The sequence below is a fragment of the Chiloscyllium plagiosum genome, unplaced genomic scaffold (assembly GCF_037043375.1).
Source record: "Chiloscyllium plagiosum isolate Xiang-an unplaced genomic scaffold, Cpla_swu_hap1 HiC_scaffold_29, whole genome shotgun sequence".
In the NCBI taxonomy this organism is placed as follows: Eukaryota; Metazoa; Chordata; class Chondrichthyes; order Orectolobiformes; family Hemiscylliidae; genus Chiloscyllium; species Chiloscyllium plagiosum.
Window position 1 is genome coordinate 26,518,822 of NW_028270167.1, and position 20,731 is coordinate 26,539,552.

The following is a 20,731-nucleotide window of genomic DNA, read 5'->3' on the forward strand; positions in this document are numbered from 1 at the left end:
GGAGGCCCATGCACCGCATCAACAGCATTATATTCACCAACTCTCTCTGCTACTTCTTCAAAAAATTCAGCAAGTAAATTACACACCATTTTCCTTGAAGAAATATTTGCTGGAATATATTGAACTAACCCTTTTTTTCTATATGAAAACATAATTGCACAAGTTTTCCCACCACTGTAGTTAAAACGGCAGGTCTGCAATTGCTGGCCTTATACTTACCATTTTTTTGAACACAATTCTCCAATTTTATGATACCACTCCTAAGTCTAGGGAGTACTGAAAGAATATTGCCAGTGCTATCTCAACAATTCCCACTCTCACTTTCTTCAGTATCTTCAGATGTACTTCATACTCCTAACATCCTATTATGTTTAAGCACATCCTATTGCCAGTCCAATATCTCCTGCTTATCAATTTTAATCTCTTCTAGTGACTGAGTTTCCTCCTCTGTCACCACAATCCAGGAAGCATCTTCTTCCTTACCAATACAAATGTAAAGTATTCATTGAACATCTTTGCCATGCCCCCTTCCTTCATGGGTAAATTCTGGTCCCTGATTGACTCTACTATGTGACAATAGAAGACTTCAGGATTGGCTGCAAATCTTTTTTTTATAATCTCTCTTTGCTACTCTTAGTTGATTTTTCTTCTCCCCTCTGAACCTTATGTATTCAGCTGGGTTTTCAGTTGTAATTTTTACTTGATACCTGAATGTGAAGCACATTGTTTTCACCTTTATCTTACTGTCTCTACTTTTTTAAAATGCAGGAAGCTCTACATTTATTTTCCCTCCCTTTGCCTTTTGAGAGAGTTTTTCTCAACTCTATCTGAATCATCTCTATTAATCAAGTGCTGATCTACAAAACACTCTGTTCAAGTTATGACATTGTAATAATTCAATTCTCCGTTTAATTAGTGAAAGTGGAATAAATTAAATGCACTTTGTGACAAGAACAGAAAAACGTATTCTTGGCATTCACAAACTTTGCATCAGTTAAACATTTTAAACTTCTTAAGCATTTAGTGAGTTGAGAAATGCAAAATGAATATTATTCCAAGTTTATGATAATCAGTTTCTTTTGTTTCCAGTCAACTAGTAGTGCATGAATTTCTCTGTTCTAAATAACATGGGAAATAAAAAGATAATGCTTAATTCAGTGTAGTCACAATATAGTCAACACAGGCAAGCTTTGACATTTGACTATTAAAATCTTAAAGAGGATGTCTGTAGTAATCTTTATATTACAATTTTGCAGCTATTTATAATTAACAATAATTAACAAACTATATTTCAAAGATATAGCAATAATTAACTTCTGTTAATCTGAATCCAACTTAAGTTTTTTTTTTACAGAATTACATGTATCTGTATGCATCTTTTAAGCTTCACTAAGGAAAAGGTTCCACGGATTTTTGTCTTCCTTCACAGTGTTACTGTGCCTTAATTGATAGAATTCTCACTTTTGAATCAGGAAATTGTGAATTCAAGCCCTATGCTGAGACTCCAGCACAGCGATTCAGGCTGACAATCACTGCAGTACAGAGGGAGTACTGTACTGTTGGAGGGGTCATTTTTTGAATAAGAGATTGTAGGCCAAGGCTCTGTTTACCCTTTCAGGTTAAAGTAAAGGATCCACACCACAACAGAGTAATCCAAGGGTTCTAATCAATTTTTAACCCAATCAACATCACAAAATCTTATTATTAATATAATGCTACTTGTGGAAGGGGTCTGTTGTCTGAATGTGATGCAGAGTGGCACCAACAGCTTTGGTTCACTTCCTGCACTGGCTGAGGTAACCATGACGGTCCAATCTTTTCAAGCTCATCCCTCACCTGGGGTGCAGTGACCCTCAGGTTAAACTCATGGCCAATTTCCCCTCTTTCTAAAGAGAGAGCAGCTGTAAGGAACTGTGGTGATCTCACCTTGCTGTTTGTGGGTGTTTAATTTTGAGCAAATTGGCTGCTGTGATGTCTACATCAATGATCATGTTTCATTAAGCATTATCTTTGAACTTCCCATGCTGTTTTCTTTTCATTTCTCACTTTTGAAGTGAGGTTTTCTTTATAATTATTGGTTGGTTACTTTCAACACAATTTTAGTCATGGAACATTTCAGGAAAGTTCTATAATAACAGAAACCCACAATGAAGTAACAAAATATTGACATTACAGAGGTCTGCTTACTCTTAATCAATCGGAAAGAACCTCATTCAACTGACATGTTACACATGCTTATACATCTGATTCGAAAAAATTATCAGTGCATCCTGTGTTAATGGATTTACTGTGTCATTTGCCCTCATCATAGATCCAATTCTAACTATTTCCTTCATGTTAATATCATCATTCATATAAAGACAATGAACATTTCAGAAGAATGACACGTTTGTGCATTGTATGAAATAAAAAGATTTAAAGCGTGATAGATCACTGATTGAGGTCTGCGGATTTCTACCCTGATCACTAGGAACTGTTCTACAGGTAAACCTAACTTCATACCCCACTCCGATTCTCAATTACAAAGGCAGTCAACCACATTTGTGAAAATTATAGAATGTATTGCTCTAAGCGTAACAAGCAAGAAATGCAAAAGCAAAACTACTGACCTTTCCATCTTTGCAGAGTTAGTGGTTTTGTTTAACCGTACGTTGCAAAGAAGCAGATCAGTAACCAAACATATAGTCGACATCCTTTGTCAATATGCTTGGGAATTGAAGGACATTTTCTTATGTGTAATACCAAAACTTTGCATGTACAGCCTTATCCTATCATTGAAAAACAACTTTTGGATGAAAAAATATTGTATTTGGGAACAATTTTGAATTTAATATACTATTAAAATTGCATCTGATTTACCTCAGTAGCTGTAAATTGGCTTTGAGTGTACTTAAAGTTTATATCATTGGTTCCATTGCTATGAGTTGCTTTTGTCATGAATCAATAAATTAATATGTATTACTTCTTTATTTTGAAATAGTCCTATCAAATCCTAACAAAATTAAGTGATTCACTTCTTTTTAAACTATTATTCAAATCACTCAGGTAACAAATATAGACCCAAAACACCTCGGTGTAATGTTTGGAGTTTTAATCCCCATTTATATTTTATCATGTATTTTTTATGGGTTTTAGTTTCACTAAATAGAAATTCATCTTGGTTTGTAGTGTGGCATTGCGCAGTGTAAGTTATTCATCCCAGCTTTTAGTATATGGTTGGGAGGGGAAATAGTCTTAGGTTCTTCTGGTTGTCATGAATGGTCTATAGTCATTCGAATCTAATTTTTACTCTTAAAAATCTCGAGAATTTAAATCTGATATTCAAGGCTGCAAGGAGGTCTGAAGCTGAATAAGCTTTGGTGGAATGCATATGTTTAATAGCAACATATCTTGGTGTGCAGATATTAAAACTGTGGCATTCATGCACTATTTAAACAGTGATGTGAAATATCATCATATATATAAAGACAACGAACATTCCAGAAGAATGACAGGTTTGTGCATTGTATGAAATGTAAAAATTTAAAGATATTTCTTGTGAATGCCAAGAAATAAGTATTTTCTGTTCCTGTCTCAAAGTACATTTAATTTATTCCACTTTTACTAATTAAACAGAGAATTAAATTATTACAATGTCATAACGTGAACAGGGGTTTTTTTGATCAGCTCTTGATTATGGAGATGATTCAGATAGAGTTGAGACATACTCTTTCAAAAGGCAAAGGGAGGGAAAATAAATGTAGAGCTTCCTGGATTTAAAAAAAAAGTATATAGAGACAGTAAGATAAAGATGAAAACAATGAGCCTCTCTTATAAATAAGTGATTTAAACCCTGCTCTTGTCACCAATAAAATTTAATGTAATGAGAGGTTTAAGTGGATAACATAACAGCCCTGGATGCTGATGGTAGAAGCACTCAAAAACACATAAGTAGGGAATTAGGGCAGCAAGAAGCCCTTTTGGTATGGGATTGATATGCTGGGGTGCAGTACCTCATCCACAAAGAATTGATATGAAAGAACTCATAACAATGAGGCAGACAATCAATGGAATTTTTTGGGGAGAGACCTGGCTCAGTATTCCATATTTCAAAATTTCATAAATCCATTTGAAGTTGAGACAACAGATCAGGAAGGATTTTCTTTTTCTGCTTCGTGAAATGGCCATGTTACCAAGAGAAAAATATTACCATTTCAAAGTATTTAATTTTAAGAGTAGCCTCTTTTTAATTTTTTTTATTCAACATAAAAAGGCAATCAATAGCAATTAATTATGAGCTTTATTCTAATTTATTAGCTGTAAAGATAGATCATGACATTCAATATTTCTAAACTACGAAAGGTGGGTTTGGGATTTAATTAGAGCTGTAGTGCAACTGCAAGTTGTAGGCTGCAAACGTGGCACTTCGACAATGGGGGACGTGTACATTTGAAGTTGACAGAGTGTTGTCTAAGCAGCTTACTATCTCTGAGTCACTCAGTCAGAAGTACCTTCTCCTAGAAGTGATGGAAGTTATGAGGGTCTAATAGTGCTTCAAGTCAGTATGACTTCTCAGGATATTGTCGGTGGGGAGACCTGGTGATGGTCAAGAGTTTGACTGTCAAGGGAATGCCATCAAACTGATTCTGTATGAAGATGGCTATTATTTGGCATTTGTGGCAAAAGTGCTGTTTGCCTCTTTTCAGCACAATATTAAATGTTGTCCAGTTCTTGATCCATGTGGGCATGTAATAAAGAATATATTTGTTACTTGAAGAATTCAGAATGAAACTCTTTCACCATGAGTGAACAGTTTATAATTGATCTTATGTTGGAGGCAAGGTCAATTATGAAGCATCTAAAGATTGGTAGGTTTAGGATTCTGCCCTGAGCATCCGTGCAGTGATGTCCTGAGGCTAAGATGCTTGGCATCCATGCACACCAGCTTTCTTTGTGTCAGATAGGATTGCAGTCACCAGAGGAGCTTGCCCCTTAATCCCAATGTTGTGAATGTCAGAGAGCTGGCATTTTCTAAAGGCACAGATTTTAGTGTTTAATGGCACAGGTAAGAGATATTATATGAATCTGAATTCCATCCTATAGGTCTTCTATTTAACAGGGGCTCCCTTGTTACCATAGACAATTAAATTGTGAGTCAATGTCAAGGACAGCTACTCTCATAAAACCTTGAGAATTCAAATCTGATATTCAAGGCTGCAAGGAGGTCTGGAGCTGAATAAGCTCTGGTGGAATGCATATGCTTAACAGCAACATATCTTGGTGCGCAGATATTAAAACTGTGGCATTCATGCACTATTGCATAATGGGAAATAGAAGACCTATAGGATGGAATTTAGATTCATATAATATCTCTTACCTGTGCCATTAGACACTAAAATCTGTGTCTTTAGAAAATGCCAGCTCTCTGACATTCACAACAATTCACTGCTCTGCATATTCTCTAAGTCTGTGATATTACATATTTCAAGCTCTCTGCTATCAGGAACACCAAGTTCTACACTGTTAGATATTTTCAGCTCTCTGACATCTATAACCACATTTAGCCTGTACCGTCAAATATTCTTGGCTTTGTTAGAAAAATCATATTTCTGCCCATAATGCTCCACATCTCACAATAGCTACTCCAATCCTCAGTTAACTATGAAACTACTGATCGCATGTAATTTCACAGCAGCTAGATGCAGTCATTTGAAATGTATCAGTACAAAACATTTACACATAATAGTTCATACCACACAATTTCCATTGTCGTTTCAATTTGAGTCACAACCGATGATTTTAGGCAACGAATGCTTTAACATTTTCTCTTAACTATGACCAACACACAGATAATTTCAGTAAATGTCAGACACTAATCATTTAATATGTTCACCAGTGAATAATATTGTTTCGCATGGTGTCTCAGTGGTTAGCACTGCTGCCTCACAGCACCAGGATCCCAGGTTCATTTCCAGCCTCTGGTGACCATGTGGAGTGTGCACATTCTCCCCGTGTCTGCGTGGATTTCCTCCACATGCTCTGGTTTCCTCACACAGTCCAAAGATGTGCAGGTCAGGTGAATTGGTCATGCTAAATTGCCCATAGTGTCAGGTGCTTTAGTCAGAGGAAAATGGGTCTGGGTGGGTTACTCTTCAGAGGGTCGGTGTGGACTGGTTAGGCTGAAGGGCTGGTTTCCACACTGTAGGGAATCTAATCAATGTTCTGTTGAATATGCATTATGCTGACATTTAGCAATGCAGCACAAGCAAAAAGGATAGAAATGAATTCAGGGTTTATTTTGTCAATTTGAAATTATTTATTCTTATTGTTGTAATCTTAGCTGATGTTAATATTGGGCAAGTTGGATTCCAGGATAAAACCTGACATGATAGCTCATTTATTTGACTTTTGCAGTTTGTGAACATGGTGGTTAGTCACTGAAATATATCCACACAAGATTGCAGATATACTTTAATAACAGAATATAACTTTATTAACAAAAAATGAGAAAAAGAAGCTTTGTGTATGTATACATATTGAAGACTCAGTGTTTACAATGGAGAAAGATATGGAAGATAGCGAACTTGGATAAATAAAAAGTGATATCTTGAAACTGTCCATGTTACAGAGTAGGAGGTATTGGACATCTTAAAATGCATAAAGGTGGATAAATCCCCAGCACCTGATCATGTTTTCCCTAGAACTTTGTGGGAAGCTAAGGAAGTGATTGCTGAGCGTCTTGGCAGAGAAATTTGGATCTCAATAGTCAAAGGTGAGGTGCTGGAAGACTAGAGGTTGACTATAGTGGTGCCATTATTGAAGAAATGTGGTAAGGTGAGCCTGATGTCAATGGTGGTGTTGTGGGGGACTCTGAAGGGCAGGATTTACATATATTTGGAAAGACAAGGACTACTTAGGGATAGTCAGCATGGCTTTGTGTGTGGCAAATCGTGTTTCATTAACTTGATTGAGTTTTTTGAAGAAGTGTCAAAGAAGATTGATGAAGGCAGAGTGATGGATATTGTCGATATGGACTTTAGTAATGTGTTTGACAAAGGTCCATATGGTAGACTGGTTAGCAAGGTCAGACCACATGGAATACAGGGAAAACTAGTCTTTTGGATACATAACTGGCTCGATGGTAGGAGATAGAGTCTGGCAGTGGAGGGTTGCTTTTCGCACTGGATGCCTGTGACCAACGGTATGCAGCAAGGATTGGTACTGAATATACTGCCTTTTGGTCACTTATATAAATGATTTGGATGCAAATATAAGAAGAATGATTAGTTAGTTTGCAGATGACACCAAAACGGATGGCGCAGTGGACAGCGAAGAAGGTTACCTCCGTGTACAATGGGACCTTGAAGAATTATGCAAATGAGCTAATGAGTGTCAGATGGTTTTATTTAGATAAATGTCAAATACTGCATTTTGATAGGGCAAATCACGACAGACTTATACACTTAATGGTAAGGTCCTGGAGAGTGTTGCCGAACAAAGATACCTTGGAATGAGGGTTCATAGCTCCTTGAAAATGTAGTTGCAGGTAGGTAGGATAGTGAAGAAGGTTTTTGGTATGATTGCCGGTATTGGTCAGTACATTGAGTATAGCAGTTGAGAGGTCACGTTGCAGCTGTACAGGTCATTGGTTGGGCCACTTTTGGAATATTGCATTCAATTCTGTTCTCCTTGCTATAGGAAAGATGTGATACTTGAAAGAGAAAAATTACAAGGATGTTGCCAGGGTTGGAGGGTTCAAGCTATAGGAAGATATTGAATAGATTAAGACTATTTTTCCTAGAACATTGAAGGCTGAGGGGTGACCTTATAGAAGTTTATAAAATCATGAGGGGCATGGATAGCCAGGGTCTTTTCCCAGTCTGGGGGAGTCCAAAATTAGACGGTATAAGTTTAAAATAAGAGGGGAAAATTTTAAAAGGGACTTAATGGGCAGCTTTTTCCTGCAGAGGGTGGTGCGTGTATGAAATGAGCTGCCAGAGGAGGTGGTACAATTGCAATATTTAAAAGGCATTGGGATGGGCATATGAATAGGAAGAGGTTAGATGGATATGGGCCAAATGCTGGCATTTGGGACTAGAATCTGGTCAGCATGGACAGGTTGGATTGAAGGGTCTGTTTCCATGCTATGACTCTGACGCTATGACAGAAAGGTCATGACAACAAAAGAAAGTTTCAATTTGTATACAGTGACATTGGTAACAGAGACTTAATTCTAAGATAAATATCACTCTTTTCTTAATATTTTGCATTTTAAACAACTGATTCTTTCAAATTTCTTTCCCTTGAACAGTTAAGGCCTTTTTTTTTAATGATTCCTTTCCAAATCTCCTCACGTGAACTTCTCTCTGTTCAAATTCTTTCATTTCTAACACATTGCCAATCTGGATCCAACTTCCACAACTTGAAAATTCTGCAGACTAAAAATCACTTCTGCTGAGGTAAAGGGTTTCCCTGAAATGAACTGAAAAGCTGCTCTGCTTTTAGGAGAAAAACTGTTCTTTTCGGAACTGAATTCTGAGTTCTTCTGAACTAAGCTTGCAACCTTCAGTTCTGAAGACAAAACTAGACGAACTATCTCAATATTCTTACTGTACAAGTTATAAATCCAACAATGTAAAAAAAAATCCATTAATATGACAGGGATTGCGACTCCAGTGCAATTCCATTCTTCCTGGGAACTCATGTATTGATGTCACAGTTCCAATTTGACTTTCTAGCCTTTTTAAGAAAAACAATCAACCTGCCTCCATTTTAATATCCAAATTTCAAAAACATAATAGAAAGAATATTAAATATATTGTATCACATAATTAAAATAGTCTTTCATTTCCCCAATTAGTGGCAATGTTTTCCATCTGTCAATCACTGAGCAGGGATAAACCTAAATGCTGATGTTTATGGACAAATACTCAGTGTATGAATCTGACAAGTCTTTGTCGATTATCTCCATGTTGGCATTATACCACTCTATGTACAAAAGGTTAATGAGCTCATTAAAGTAGTTCACAAAAGGATATTGTACAAATGTGTAAACTGTTAATGAAGTTGAGGTTTCATGGGTGCAAGTGTCATTTGGACATCTTTAATTTTTAGAATGTCATGATTTAAATTTTGCAAAGGTCTGAAAGAGAATGAGAAATATCAAGAAACAGTGGTCAGATGACACCACACTTTGGTTACAAAAGTCAGTAAATTGTAGGAGAAAAGAAATGCAAAGGGAGGTAAGACATTCCACACTTGTGAGGTTTTGAAGTGGTAAGTTTTGATTTAGATACATCGTCAGTACTGAGAACAGGAAGTGTATGTAGGACAGTGTATTGGGATCTTAATCAAGCGAGGAAAATTAATAACAAATATAAAAGAACAATTATGACATAAATTAAAGTTAAATAATTTCCGATGTACAACAATAAAAAATTCCACTTTGAACTTTAGTTGCACTGTAATGCACTCTCCTTTAAATATAAAAGCAGAAATTGCTTGAGAAACTCAGCAGGTTTAGAAGCATTTGTGGAGAAAGAATTAATGTTTCAAGTTCAAAGATACTTGTTCAAAACGTTTTTGAACTCGAAACATTAACTCTGTTTTTCTCTCTGCAGATGTTGCCAGACCTGTTGAGTTGTTTTGTTTTTTATTTCAAATTTCCAGAATGTGAAATATTTTGTTTTTATTTGACAATTCTTTGGATAACTGGTTAACTCCTATCAGAAATTTGATCCCATGTTTTACTTCTAGTCATTAATCAACAACTGAAATACGTGTAATATTAATTACAGCTTTAACTTCATTATCATAGAGGGCACGTTTGCTTTTACCCTCCAGTCATCCTACACAATGGCCTTGACTGATGTCTTTACTGTATTGTTAAAGCCTTTAATGCAACTTTTGCAGATTCCCTCTGCATCATGTGAACCTTCCATCCTTTTGACTCTTTTATGTTAAATGTCCATGTAGTATCACTTCTGGTTGAATATTAGAGAATATAAAATATCAACATCCTGGTGGTTATCTTTGTTCAGAAATTGAGCTAGATTCACCCTAAAAATACTGTGGCTACGAGAGCACATCAGAGACTAGGAATCCTGCAGCGAGTAACTCCTGACTTCCTGAAGCCCGTACACTATTTATAAAGCACAAGTCAGGAGTGTGATGGAGTACTCTCCATTTTCCTGGAATGAGTGCACCTCTCTCACATGAAGAGTTTGACAATATCCAGGCCAAAGCAGCCCACTTTGATCAGCACCACATCCACAAGCACACATTCTCTCCACCAGCAATGCTCGGTAGCGGCAGTGTGTACCCATCTACCCCAAGACGCCCTGCAGAAATTCACCAAGGCTTTTTAAACTACACTTTCTAAGGGAAAAGGGAAAACCATCAGTCCCTGCAGGTTCTCCTTCAAGCTGCTTATTGTCCTTACTTCATTATTTTTCTAATTTATCCCTATGGCCTGTAATGCTGCACTATTTATTTCTTTACTTTTCTAATTTTTTTTGTTTTCTAAGAATTTGATCTTAAGTATTTGTACCTAGGTATCTTTGTACCGAAGATATTGCTGTAATGTGACGACTGTTACCTTTTCACTGTAAACATTTGAGTACCTATGACAATAAAGTTCATTCAGCTCAATTCAATTCACTTGGAAATATATCGTTGTTTGGCTGGGTCAAAATTCCGGAACTCCTTCCATGACGGTATTGTGGATCACCCTACATCAAATGGACTGCAGTGGTTCAAGAAGGCAGTGACTATCACTTTCTCAAGGGCATTTAGGGAGAGGTAAGAAATGCTGATGCAGCCAGCAATGCCCCTAACCCATGAATTAAGTTTGAAAGTTACTGAAATAAAAGTAAATTGGCGCATGGTCAGAGCCACTTCTTGCACCATAGTCCAACCATGGCTGCAAAATAATTTGTAAATAATAGAAAATGTTACTATACAGTATTTGCAAAAATCATTTGGTATTTCTCATTTTGTCAACAATTCAATTTATCACTTCATTTTCTGGTCTAGCAAATAATCACTCAGGTTTCAATAGCTATAACACAAGTGATGACATTCAGAGGATGAGATTTTCGGCACGTTAGTGAGCATTTCTGATGTGCCGAAAATGAAAGAAGACCATGACCGTAAGAAATAGGAGTGGAAGCAAGGCCATTCGGCCCATCCAGTCCACTCTGCCAATGATGGCTGATGGGCATTTCAACGCCAATTACTCACACTCTCCCTGTATCCCTTAATTCCTAGCGAGATTAAGAATTTATTAATCTCTGCCTTGAAGACATTTAACGTCCTGGCCTCCACTGCGCTTCATGCCAGTGAATTCCACAGGCCCATCACTCTCTGGCTGAAGAAATGTCTCCTCATTTCTGTTTTAAATTGACCCCCTCTAATTCAAAGGCTGTGCCCACGGGTCCTAGTCTCCCCGCCTGACGGAAACGATTTCCCTGAGTCCATCCTTTCTAAGCTATGCATTAATTTGTAAGTTTATATTAGATCTCCCCTCAACCTTCTGAACTATAACAAATACAATCCCAGGATCCTCAGCCGTTCATCGTATGTTCGGCCTACCATTCCAGGGATTATCCTTGTGAATCTCTGCTGGACACACTCCAGTGCCAGTATGTCTGGCTGAAGCAGCCTGCCATCACAAGTACTGCACTCAAATCTATTACTGCTCATCTCTCCAGGTGACAGAGTGGCCTCAGTTCAGTGACCATGCTTATGCAGATTCTGGAAGCAGCTGGGCATTTAAATAACCAGATGCCTTACTGAAATAGAAATTTGGAGTCAGTGAAATATGGGACCCAGACTGTAGAAGCTGACCATGAGAGCGTATATATGTGCTCTCAGTGTAGTCCCTTTAGATAGCCATGATTTCACCTTTGGAGAACTGAGATACACCTTACAGTTATGGACTGTCGACACCTTAGATGTGGAGTCAGGGATCCTTTGGTCATTGGGGTAGGTGTCAGGAGTCCTTTGGGAATATCAGCAGGGGAGGAAAGTGTGCATCAAAGGTTCATAAAGAATTGTTAAGGGATGTCAATTAGTGTCTAGAGCTGTCAGCAGGCATCAAGAAGTGCCAACCTAGCAAAAGGTGTCAACCTGTCAAAATGTCCCAGATATGTCAACAAGTTTCAAGAAGTGATGAGGAGTTCGACAAGGATTAACCTGTCAAGGTGCGTTAAAATATAGTTTCATTAGTGTGAGTGCTTTTCTAACTACAGTGTAATCTTTGACATTGAACTTTAAGTAATAATATTACATTTTCCCTTTGGGCATGGGCATTGTGGATGGTCAAGACTGACATGATTGTAAAAGAGGGAAAAAGTGGTGGATGGAAGTAAGCATGAACTTGGAACTCTTGGAAAGGAAGGCCATCAAATATTGGTAGAGGGCATTAGGTTGCAAAGAATGGCATGTGTGGGGCTCAGACTGTCTGGGATGATGGGGGTGGGCTGTGGTAAACAGAAGAGATATTTTATGTGTCAAACTCCATCTTTAAATGCTGGCAACAACAGCATCCTTCGGGCAGGCTTTCTGCCCAGTCCAACTCAAGAATTGCAACCTCTTCCTGGGAAACCCAGCCTAATTCCCAACCAGCCGACATCCCCAGAGCAAAAATCAGAAATGCATGGCATTAAAGGTTAGATTCAGAGCTGGGGCTTTGCCTGCTTTTTTACACCCGACCCACAAATGAAAGTCTGGCTCAAATGTTAGTAAAAGATCTGTAAAGCTTAGCCTTATTTGAAAAGAATAAATGAGATGGTGAAGAGAATGGAACATGTAAAATAACATAGGGAGCAAGAACACTTACAAACACATGACTACAAAGGACTATTGTCACACTGGCTAGTGAAAACCACATTCTTTTACAGCTCGCTATTGATGTCAATGGTAAGGTTAACACCAAAACCAAAGACTTACTTTAAGTTTACCTTTCAATTGTCTCTTCCAGATCAGACAAACGTATATTGCTATTATACCGAGTAATCCAATAACACCGAGTGAAGATAGAATGTAAAGCAACAAATGATCTGTGAATGAAATAATAATTAAAAATAAAGTAATGATGAATGGCAACAGACATAAAATGTAAACATCATGTATAATCTTTGAAATGGTTGGATACATTTCTGAGAATGTTATAAGGTTACAAACTTTAAATTTTTGTTTGACAAAACATTGTCATTTTCTTCAGAAAACATTGCAAGTTTTATGCCTAAATGCAGTTAATGGATAAAACTGCATCATATTAGTTGTCTATTTTCTTTGCACTACATTCCAAAGCACTGCAGAAAAAACAGACAGCTAAAATAGATTGATTCACAGTCAATTTTTATTAATTTGTAAGTATTTAACCATCTGCAGTATTATTTACTGCAGCTTTAAGTAAATGAATATTTCAATTTTTCAAATTCTGAAATCAATAAAGAAAATCTTAACTATAATCAATCTGTGCTCCCATTTCGTAAAATTAATTATTCTGTAACAATCATCACAAGCTTTACACCTGCATTAGTACATGGATTCTTACCGTTCTGAAAAGCCATCAACGAAACACTGCCATTTCTCCAGCCGTAGCTATTATTTGCTACACACCAATAGACTCCTGAATCTTTAGACTGGAAGTGTGGTATCATTAATATCGAACTGTTTAATCGAATTACGTTTTCTACCATAGGAGTTAAAATTTCTCCATTCTTCAGCCAGATTACAGTGGCGACTGGATTACTATCCACAGAGCATCTCAGTTCCACAGGTGAGTTACTGGGGACAGTTACACTGTTATTGGCCTTTAGATGGTAAGGGTCACTGTCTTTCAACTTGTACATTATTGTTGGTTCCAGTGGCCCATCTATACGTAAAGAAAATACAAACTTAATTTTTTGTATAAATAATAACTCTCACACATGCAGATACATTCTGGCCAATTAACAAAATTCTTCATCGACATAACACATCTATAAAAGGAAAACATTTCAAATTGCTTCACAGATGTCCAGTCAGACAAACATAACGACTGAGCCAAGGAAGAAAGTATAACGAACAATACCCAAAAATGTGTTCAGACTGACAGGATTATCTTAAAGGGGGAGAGAGAGAAAGAGAGATGGGAGTGTCCATGGAGGGAATTCCACACTTTAACAGCTACAAGATATATAAGGTGTATCAGATTATGAGGTCATGATTTGGAGATGCTGGTGTTGGACTGGGGTGTACAAAGTTAAAAATCACACAACGCCAGGTTACAGTCCAACAGGTTTAATTGGAAGCACACTAGCTAGATTATGAGGGGCAGTGACAGGACAGATAGAAAGCAGCTGTTCAGATTAGTTAAAATGTTAGTAAGAAGGGGATCATTTTTTCGGCAATATGCAGAGGGGATTTGAGGAACTTTTGTTTTTACCAGAAGGTAGTGGAAGCCTGGAATGCACTACCTGGGAGGGCAGTTGAGGTAGATAATCTTGTAAAGCACTTTGAAAAAGTATTTGGATGAGCACTTGAAATTTCAAACATTCCAGGCTATTGATCTCATGCTGGAAAGTGGGATGAATTAAGATTTAGCATAGATCTTTTTTTGTTCGTGCAGACTTGATGGAAGCCCTCTTCTGTATTGCATGACTCTATGATTCTGTGATCTTGCAGACTTTGCATCAATTATGGGTTGGAGAGGGTAAAGTTAGAGGGATGTAGAGCTGTAAGAGATTGTAAAGCTGGGGTGAAACAAGGCTGCGGAGTCAGTGGAATGCAAGGATGAGAATTTTAAAATCAAGAGATTGGTGGATTAGAAACCAATGCAAGTCAGTAAGCAGTGACACTGTGGGAGTGTGGAACTTGGTGTGGTTAGGATATATATATAGTAGAGATTGACAATATTATCAGTCTGTGAGTAAGATGTCATTCTGATGGAAAGGATACTGCTGACTCTTGTCAGCATAAAATAGAACAAAATGAGGCAATGATCAGGGAAGATAGATGGAATTTAATAAACATGGAATCAGGTCTTTCAAATTTTTAATTCGAGGTTATTGTAGCCCTTTCAGAACTGGAGCTCAGATATGTAGACCACTAAAGAAAAATGGACATGGGGCAGTTAGATGAGTGATGGCAATACAAATTTAGATATTGTTAGCATGCATATGAAGTTAACATTGTTTCTCAGGATAATGTCAGCGGTGTCGGTGAGAGATAGGAGAGATTCAAAGATAGCTTCATGAGAATACCAGAACTAATGGTGTAGAACAGATACAAGTGAGCATAAGTGAAGGCAGTTACACTAACTTAGCTAAAAGAGGAAAGCTATTTGAGGAGTCTAGCGTGGCCGACTGCTGTCACATGCTTCATGAAGGTTGACAAGGTTGAAGTCGAGGAGTACACCAGAGTGAGAGATACAAAAGATGTTATTTGTGACTGTCATTCGGCTTAATTCCATGCTGTGGCATTGGAACCCAATTGAAAAAGTTCAAACAAAGAGCAATATGAAAGATGGACATAGTTTGATGGAGAAGAAAGGGAATTGGAAGACATGTAGGTTATTGAGAAATGGTGATGACATCACATTTAACAATGAATAGCTGAACAAATTGTGCATTATATGTGTTTGTACCTGTACCTTTTGGATTTAAAGCAGTGAAGGTGCTTTGTAGAAACCACCAAGGTGGGAAACAGTATTGGGAAGATAACCATCAAAGGCATAGATGAAGGAATAACTGATCAGATTTTTGGCTGCATAAGTAGATAAATAATGTAAGGACAAAGTTTGGACAATGAGGAGTTGGAACTGCCATTGCAATACCTGAAGTGTACGTTTCTCCATAAAAGAAGGATTGGGTTACCAGACTGGAAGTGGAATAAGGTGTACATATTGTGCAGGACAAGCAAATAATATGAGATTACATTGCCTGTGATTGAGATAGGGAAATATGGAGGTTGCATAAGACAGGAAAGTGTGACTGGCAACTGTGAATATGGATTGTGGAATATATAGAGATTGAAAGGCTAACAGACAACATGAGGGCAGTGAAATCAGTGGAGAAAGGTCAAGAATGCGATGAAGGTCAAAATCATCAAAGATGAGAAGCTGCTCAGTGCAAAAAGCTTTTGAAGGGATTATTGAATGGCAAAGCAAGCTCTTGTTCCTGTTTTCTCTGTTTCAATAAAATAAGTGGAGGTTTGAAAGGTGAGAGAGCATGGAGCTTTTACAGGATAGATAAGAGGGGTAGTAAAGATAAAGGGCAAAACATACCAGAGATGTGAGTGGACAGACATTACTGAAATTTGGTGATAAGCACTATGCTGTTACACTGGCATTTTTGATGGGTCAGGTGATGGAAGGCATATTCAGAAATACTTTAGTACAAGGCAAAACAGTGTGAAGGGACTTGATCTGGAACCACAGACAAAAGGACACGGGGGAAATTCACAATACAGTATGGGGCATGGCACAGTTGTAAGCAGAGACTGATGAGGAGATAAAAAGAGGAAGACAAAATCTAAAGTAAATATATTTATCATTACCTTTTGTGAAATGGTAACAATACTAAAGATCATACTCACACTTAACATCTAGTTTGATCCGTTCTGTTAATGGCTGTTTGAAAGTAACATGATTTATCTGACATGTACAGACAGTTCCATGGTCAGTCACTTGAGGGATGATCTCAAATTTGCCAATAGCATTAGGTTTACCATTAACCATTCCTTTCGAGGTTAGGACAGGGATGTTTGTCATCATGTTTATTCTATTACAGGTCCAGGTAAAGGAGATGTTCTCAGAGTACAACCCCTGGGCAGAGCAGGTCAGAACAGACTTTTGTCCAGCAACCAAACTACCACCAATAATGGAAATTTCAGGCATTTCTGAAATAGAGAAGAAAAGAAACACAATTTGTCATTTTGGTAAAATAGTGTCACATCTGTAGTTAAGTAGCTTTTTGTCTAGATTAAAGGAATCAAAAATCAAAATGTCTGTTAGAGAATTACATTAATATCATTTTACCTTGCTGCTGTGTCAGGAGCTTTCAGTGCAATTTTTTGATAGCAATTGTCTGGTCAGAATGACTCACATACCACATCCCTATCCTCTATTTTACTTATAAGGTAACTGTCATGCCACAGTAAGACAACTCAATAGTGCATTAATAACAGCAGAAGCTTGTTCTAAATGAGTTTATGTTGATCAGCGTATTTTCAGATTCCTTGCTGAGATTAACACCAGGTCAATGTAACATACTTCCAAAATTGCCGACTGTATATTTCAGTCACTCTTTATTACATTTTTTCATGTTACATTTTTGCCTGTGAACAGCTGTTTTGGGCCCATTTCCCTGGGGCTACATACTGTAGTTCTACTGTAGTGACATCAACAACAGGCACACATACAGGAATGTCCAAGGCCACTTGGAGAAATTAGAGCTGAAGACACTGAAGCTATTGGAAATCTTCATGATACTGCTACTGGCTTCCACTCAATAATATCATTGGACAGAAATTATGTGTAATTTACAATTTTCCTCAGTATCACATGTTATATATAAGGCTTCATCAATGTTACTTAGTGTTGAAAAAAAATCTGTCCTTTAGTAGAATTCAACTTTAATTAAATTACTGCAAATTTAATAGCATTCACCTCCTGTTCACAAGATTTTTAACTAATAAATCTAATATATTTACTATATATCAGTACAATCATTTGGTATATTGTGTGTTAACTGAAGACAGCATTTATTGATTAGTATGTAACTAACAGTTGAAAATTTTCTTTTCACACCAATTCTTAAAAATATGGCAAAATCAATTTCAGAAATAAATGGAGCTAAAATGTTAAAATTAGTGGCAGTGAAATCAAAGATAGGTAGGCTGAGAATTTCTCTTGACAGTATATCCATTTGCGGGCATGTTCTGCCTCATCAAAGGCATTTTTAAACATGCTACTTGCTACTTGTCTGATTGCGACTTGCCTGATCAATGAAACTCCTTAACTGCCCTATAAAGAACAACTTCCATTTTGGAAGTTGGGTCCCTGTTGTGACTGAATACCAGCTCAAGCATCATCCTGGTGCATCATAGAGCCAACCCTTCATCTCTTTTTGAGCACCGATTGCCCCTCTTTGTGGTTCCCACTGCACAATGATAGTCTGTCAGGCAGAGTCTCTTTCAAATTTTACATTGTTGCTATGCCTTTAGAGGATATCCGAGGCACTAACTGGTCTGCAGACCAAAAACATATCACACATCGGTCACCAATGGAACAGTGGGTCAAGACACAAAACTATATGTGACATCAGAGTCCTGAGCTAACGTTTAGTTGGTGGTGTGTGAGTTTATGTTCTTTTTGTTCACGTGTCATAATTATGAGTCAAATATTGTGGGTTTCTTTCCAGGTGTTTTCACTGATTTTAATAGGGGTTTTCACATTATTTCCACTTATAATAATACAGCATCTTTAATAAAGCAAAACTCCTATGTATCTCACAGAATAATACTAGACATACTTGACACTGAGGCATATAGCTATGAAGACAAGAGATCATTAGCTTCACCAAAGAGATTTGTTTTGAATGAGTTTTAATAGAGGAGAGATTAAGAAATAAGAGGTTTGGGGAGAAATTTTTAGAATTCAGATTCTGGGCAGTTGAAAAAACAGCTGCCAATGGTGAGGCAAAGCAACTCAAGGTAAACAAGTGAAATCTAAGAATCTGAGTGTTGTTGGGATGGAGAAAATCACAGAGATAGAGAGGGTCTGGTCAATGAGGAATTTGAAAAAAGGAATGAACATTTAGAATTCTTGGCATTGAAGAATTGGGAAGTAGGGTTGATCAGTGAGCACATAGTCGATAGGTTAATGGAGTATGAGCTTTTTTGTGTAATAACTTTGGACAATGTAATTAATAAAATATTTTTATGGAGTGTCAATTAACAACTAACAGAAAAATAACAACACAAATAGTACACTGCAAGGTATGAAACTCAAGAGGAAAATAATTATCCCAAATAATTTTTTGAGAATCATAAAAGACTGTGAATAATATCAACAAAGCTATACTCAAAATTTATTGTTTCTCTGCAAACTTAAGTTTCTCATTTCATATGTGACATAATAAGACACATTGTTGCACACTTTTTTTTGTTATTCTTTAGGACATTGCTCTCCTCTGTCTAGATCAATATTATATAATATCATTAAGTACAAAAAACCGGGTATGATTCCTGCGAAAACCCTTTTTAGCCTGAAGCTTCATTCTTTACATAGAAATTCTCACAATCACTTGCTGAAATCTCTATTTGATATATCCTTATAGTTTATCACAGCTTTGTCCAATTTATTTGTAGTCTGTTGATATGTCATTTGGTTTTGATGAAGGGTTTAAAACAAACCATAAATCTACCTCTTTTACAGAATAACTGACTTTCTATTTTCAACATTAGCTAGCTTTCTTAAAAAATATTGATTCCATATAATTGGTTTTCATTTGAAATAGGGGAACAACTTCAGGTGTATTCAATTTTATATGGAATTGCAAAGCAATGGATGACAAAGTTGTGAAAAGCTACATGAGCATGTTCTTAAGATAAACAGGTATAAAGCATAAGGAATTTCCATAAAATCGAGGGAGGTAATACCTTATGGAATGAATAGAATAGGTAATGAATGTGACAGAAATGCAAAATTTATATCAGTGATGGCCTATATATCTCCACGATTTGGAGATGCCGGTGTTGGTTTAAATGTTGCTTCCAAATAAACCTGTTGGACTATAACCTGATGTTGTACGAACTTTAACTTTATCTATCCCCATTAATTCCACAGTGGTGCGATATCACAAACTTGATTCAGAGAACAATATTACAAACATGCAATGAATGCTTCCTGCATTTTTTGAGCTAGCAATAACTTGTTTGAATAATTTTGTCTGATATTGAATGTTCTTATTGCTTGATGCAAATGTTGCTGTGTCCATAATGAATGCAAACTCAGTACTATCACTGGTTTTTCTATTTGTTACTTGTAATGTAAATACTTTACCGTAAATCTGCAACCTTGTTCCTTGTCCTCTTCTCTCTAATGGAGGGTAGACTTTCGGTAGCTTCACCATGCAGGTATAATTGTACTGAGAATGATCAAAAGAAACGTTTTCAATCTCCAGTGATGTGAAACAGCGTCTGAAACTACCCAGAGTAACATCACGAACACAGGTCAGCTTCTTCATGCAGGAGTTCTTATTTCCCAGTAGTGGCTCCCTCTGGAAATTAGCATGGATCCATTCATGATTAGTTCCATTATAAATCCATGTACAGTTTATTGTGACTGATTCTCCTGTCAAGACACTGAGCAGACGCGGCTGAGTCACCTCTCCAATGAATGGTTCACCTGATGGAATAAAGCAGTTCACCATAATCATCATCATTTGAAATTTCCTACCCATTGGATCATCTATGAAAAACATGATAATTTTACGTGCCTTCTCTCTGATTTGCGATGGTTTGTTTCCTAGTTTTCTGCGTTAAAATGGTGGGGGGGGGGGGGGGGGGGGGTTTCCTGGTCTGAATTTGCTTCTTTTTATGAAACCAGATTCAAAATCTTTTGGAGATCTTTGTTTCCATTTCTCTGAAGCTGCTGCTATCAATTTGAACAATTTGCAAAGAGGCGCCACCCTTTTTCTGAAGATCTTAAAAAAAACTTTAAATATTCTGAATCCTATCGGCATTAGGATTCACGATCAGT

The 20,731-nt window shown here is 37.1% G+C and overlaps 1 protein-coding gene across 2 annotated transcripts in view; it reads right to left on the reverse strand.

The window, feature by feature from the left end:
- The window catches only part of LOC122540704 (sialic acid-binding Ig-like lectin 13), a 55,322-nt gene that overhangs the window by 34,124 nt on the left and 467 nt on the right, over positions 1-20,731 (reverse strand). For both annotated transcript variants that reach the window (XM_043676822.2, XM_043676823.2), the window contains exons 2-5: positions 20,033-20,377; positions 16,564-16,866; positions 13,541-13,861; positions 12,942-13,040 (exon numbers count right to left, since the gene is read on the reverse strand). In XM_043676822.2, coding sequence (XP_043532757.2) covers positions 12,942-13,040; positions 13,541-13,861; positions 16,564-16,866; positions 20,033-20,377 — 1,068 coding nt within the window. The remainder of the gene's footprint in view (positions 1-12,941; positions 13,041-13,540; positions 13,862-16,563; positions 16,867-20,032; positions 20,378-20,731) is intronic.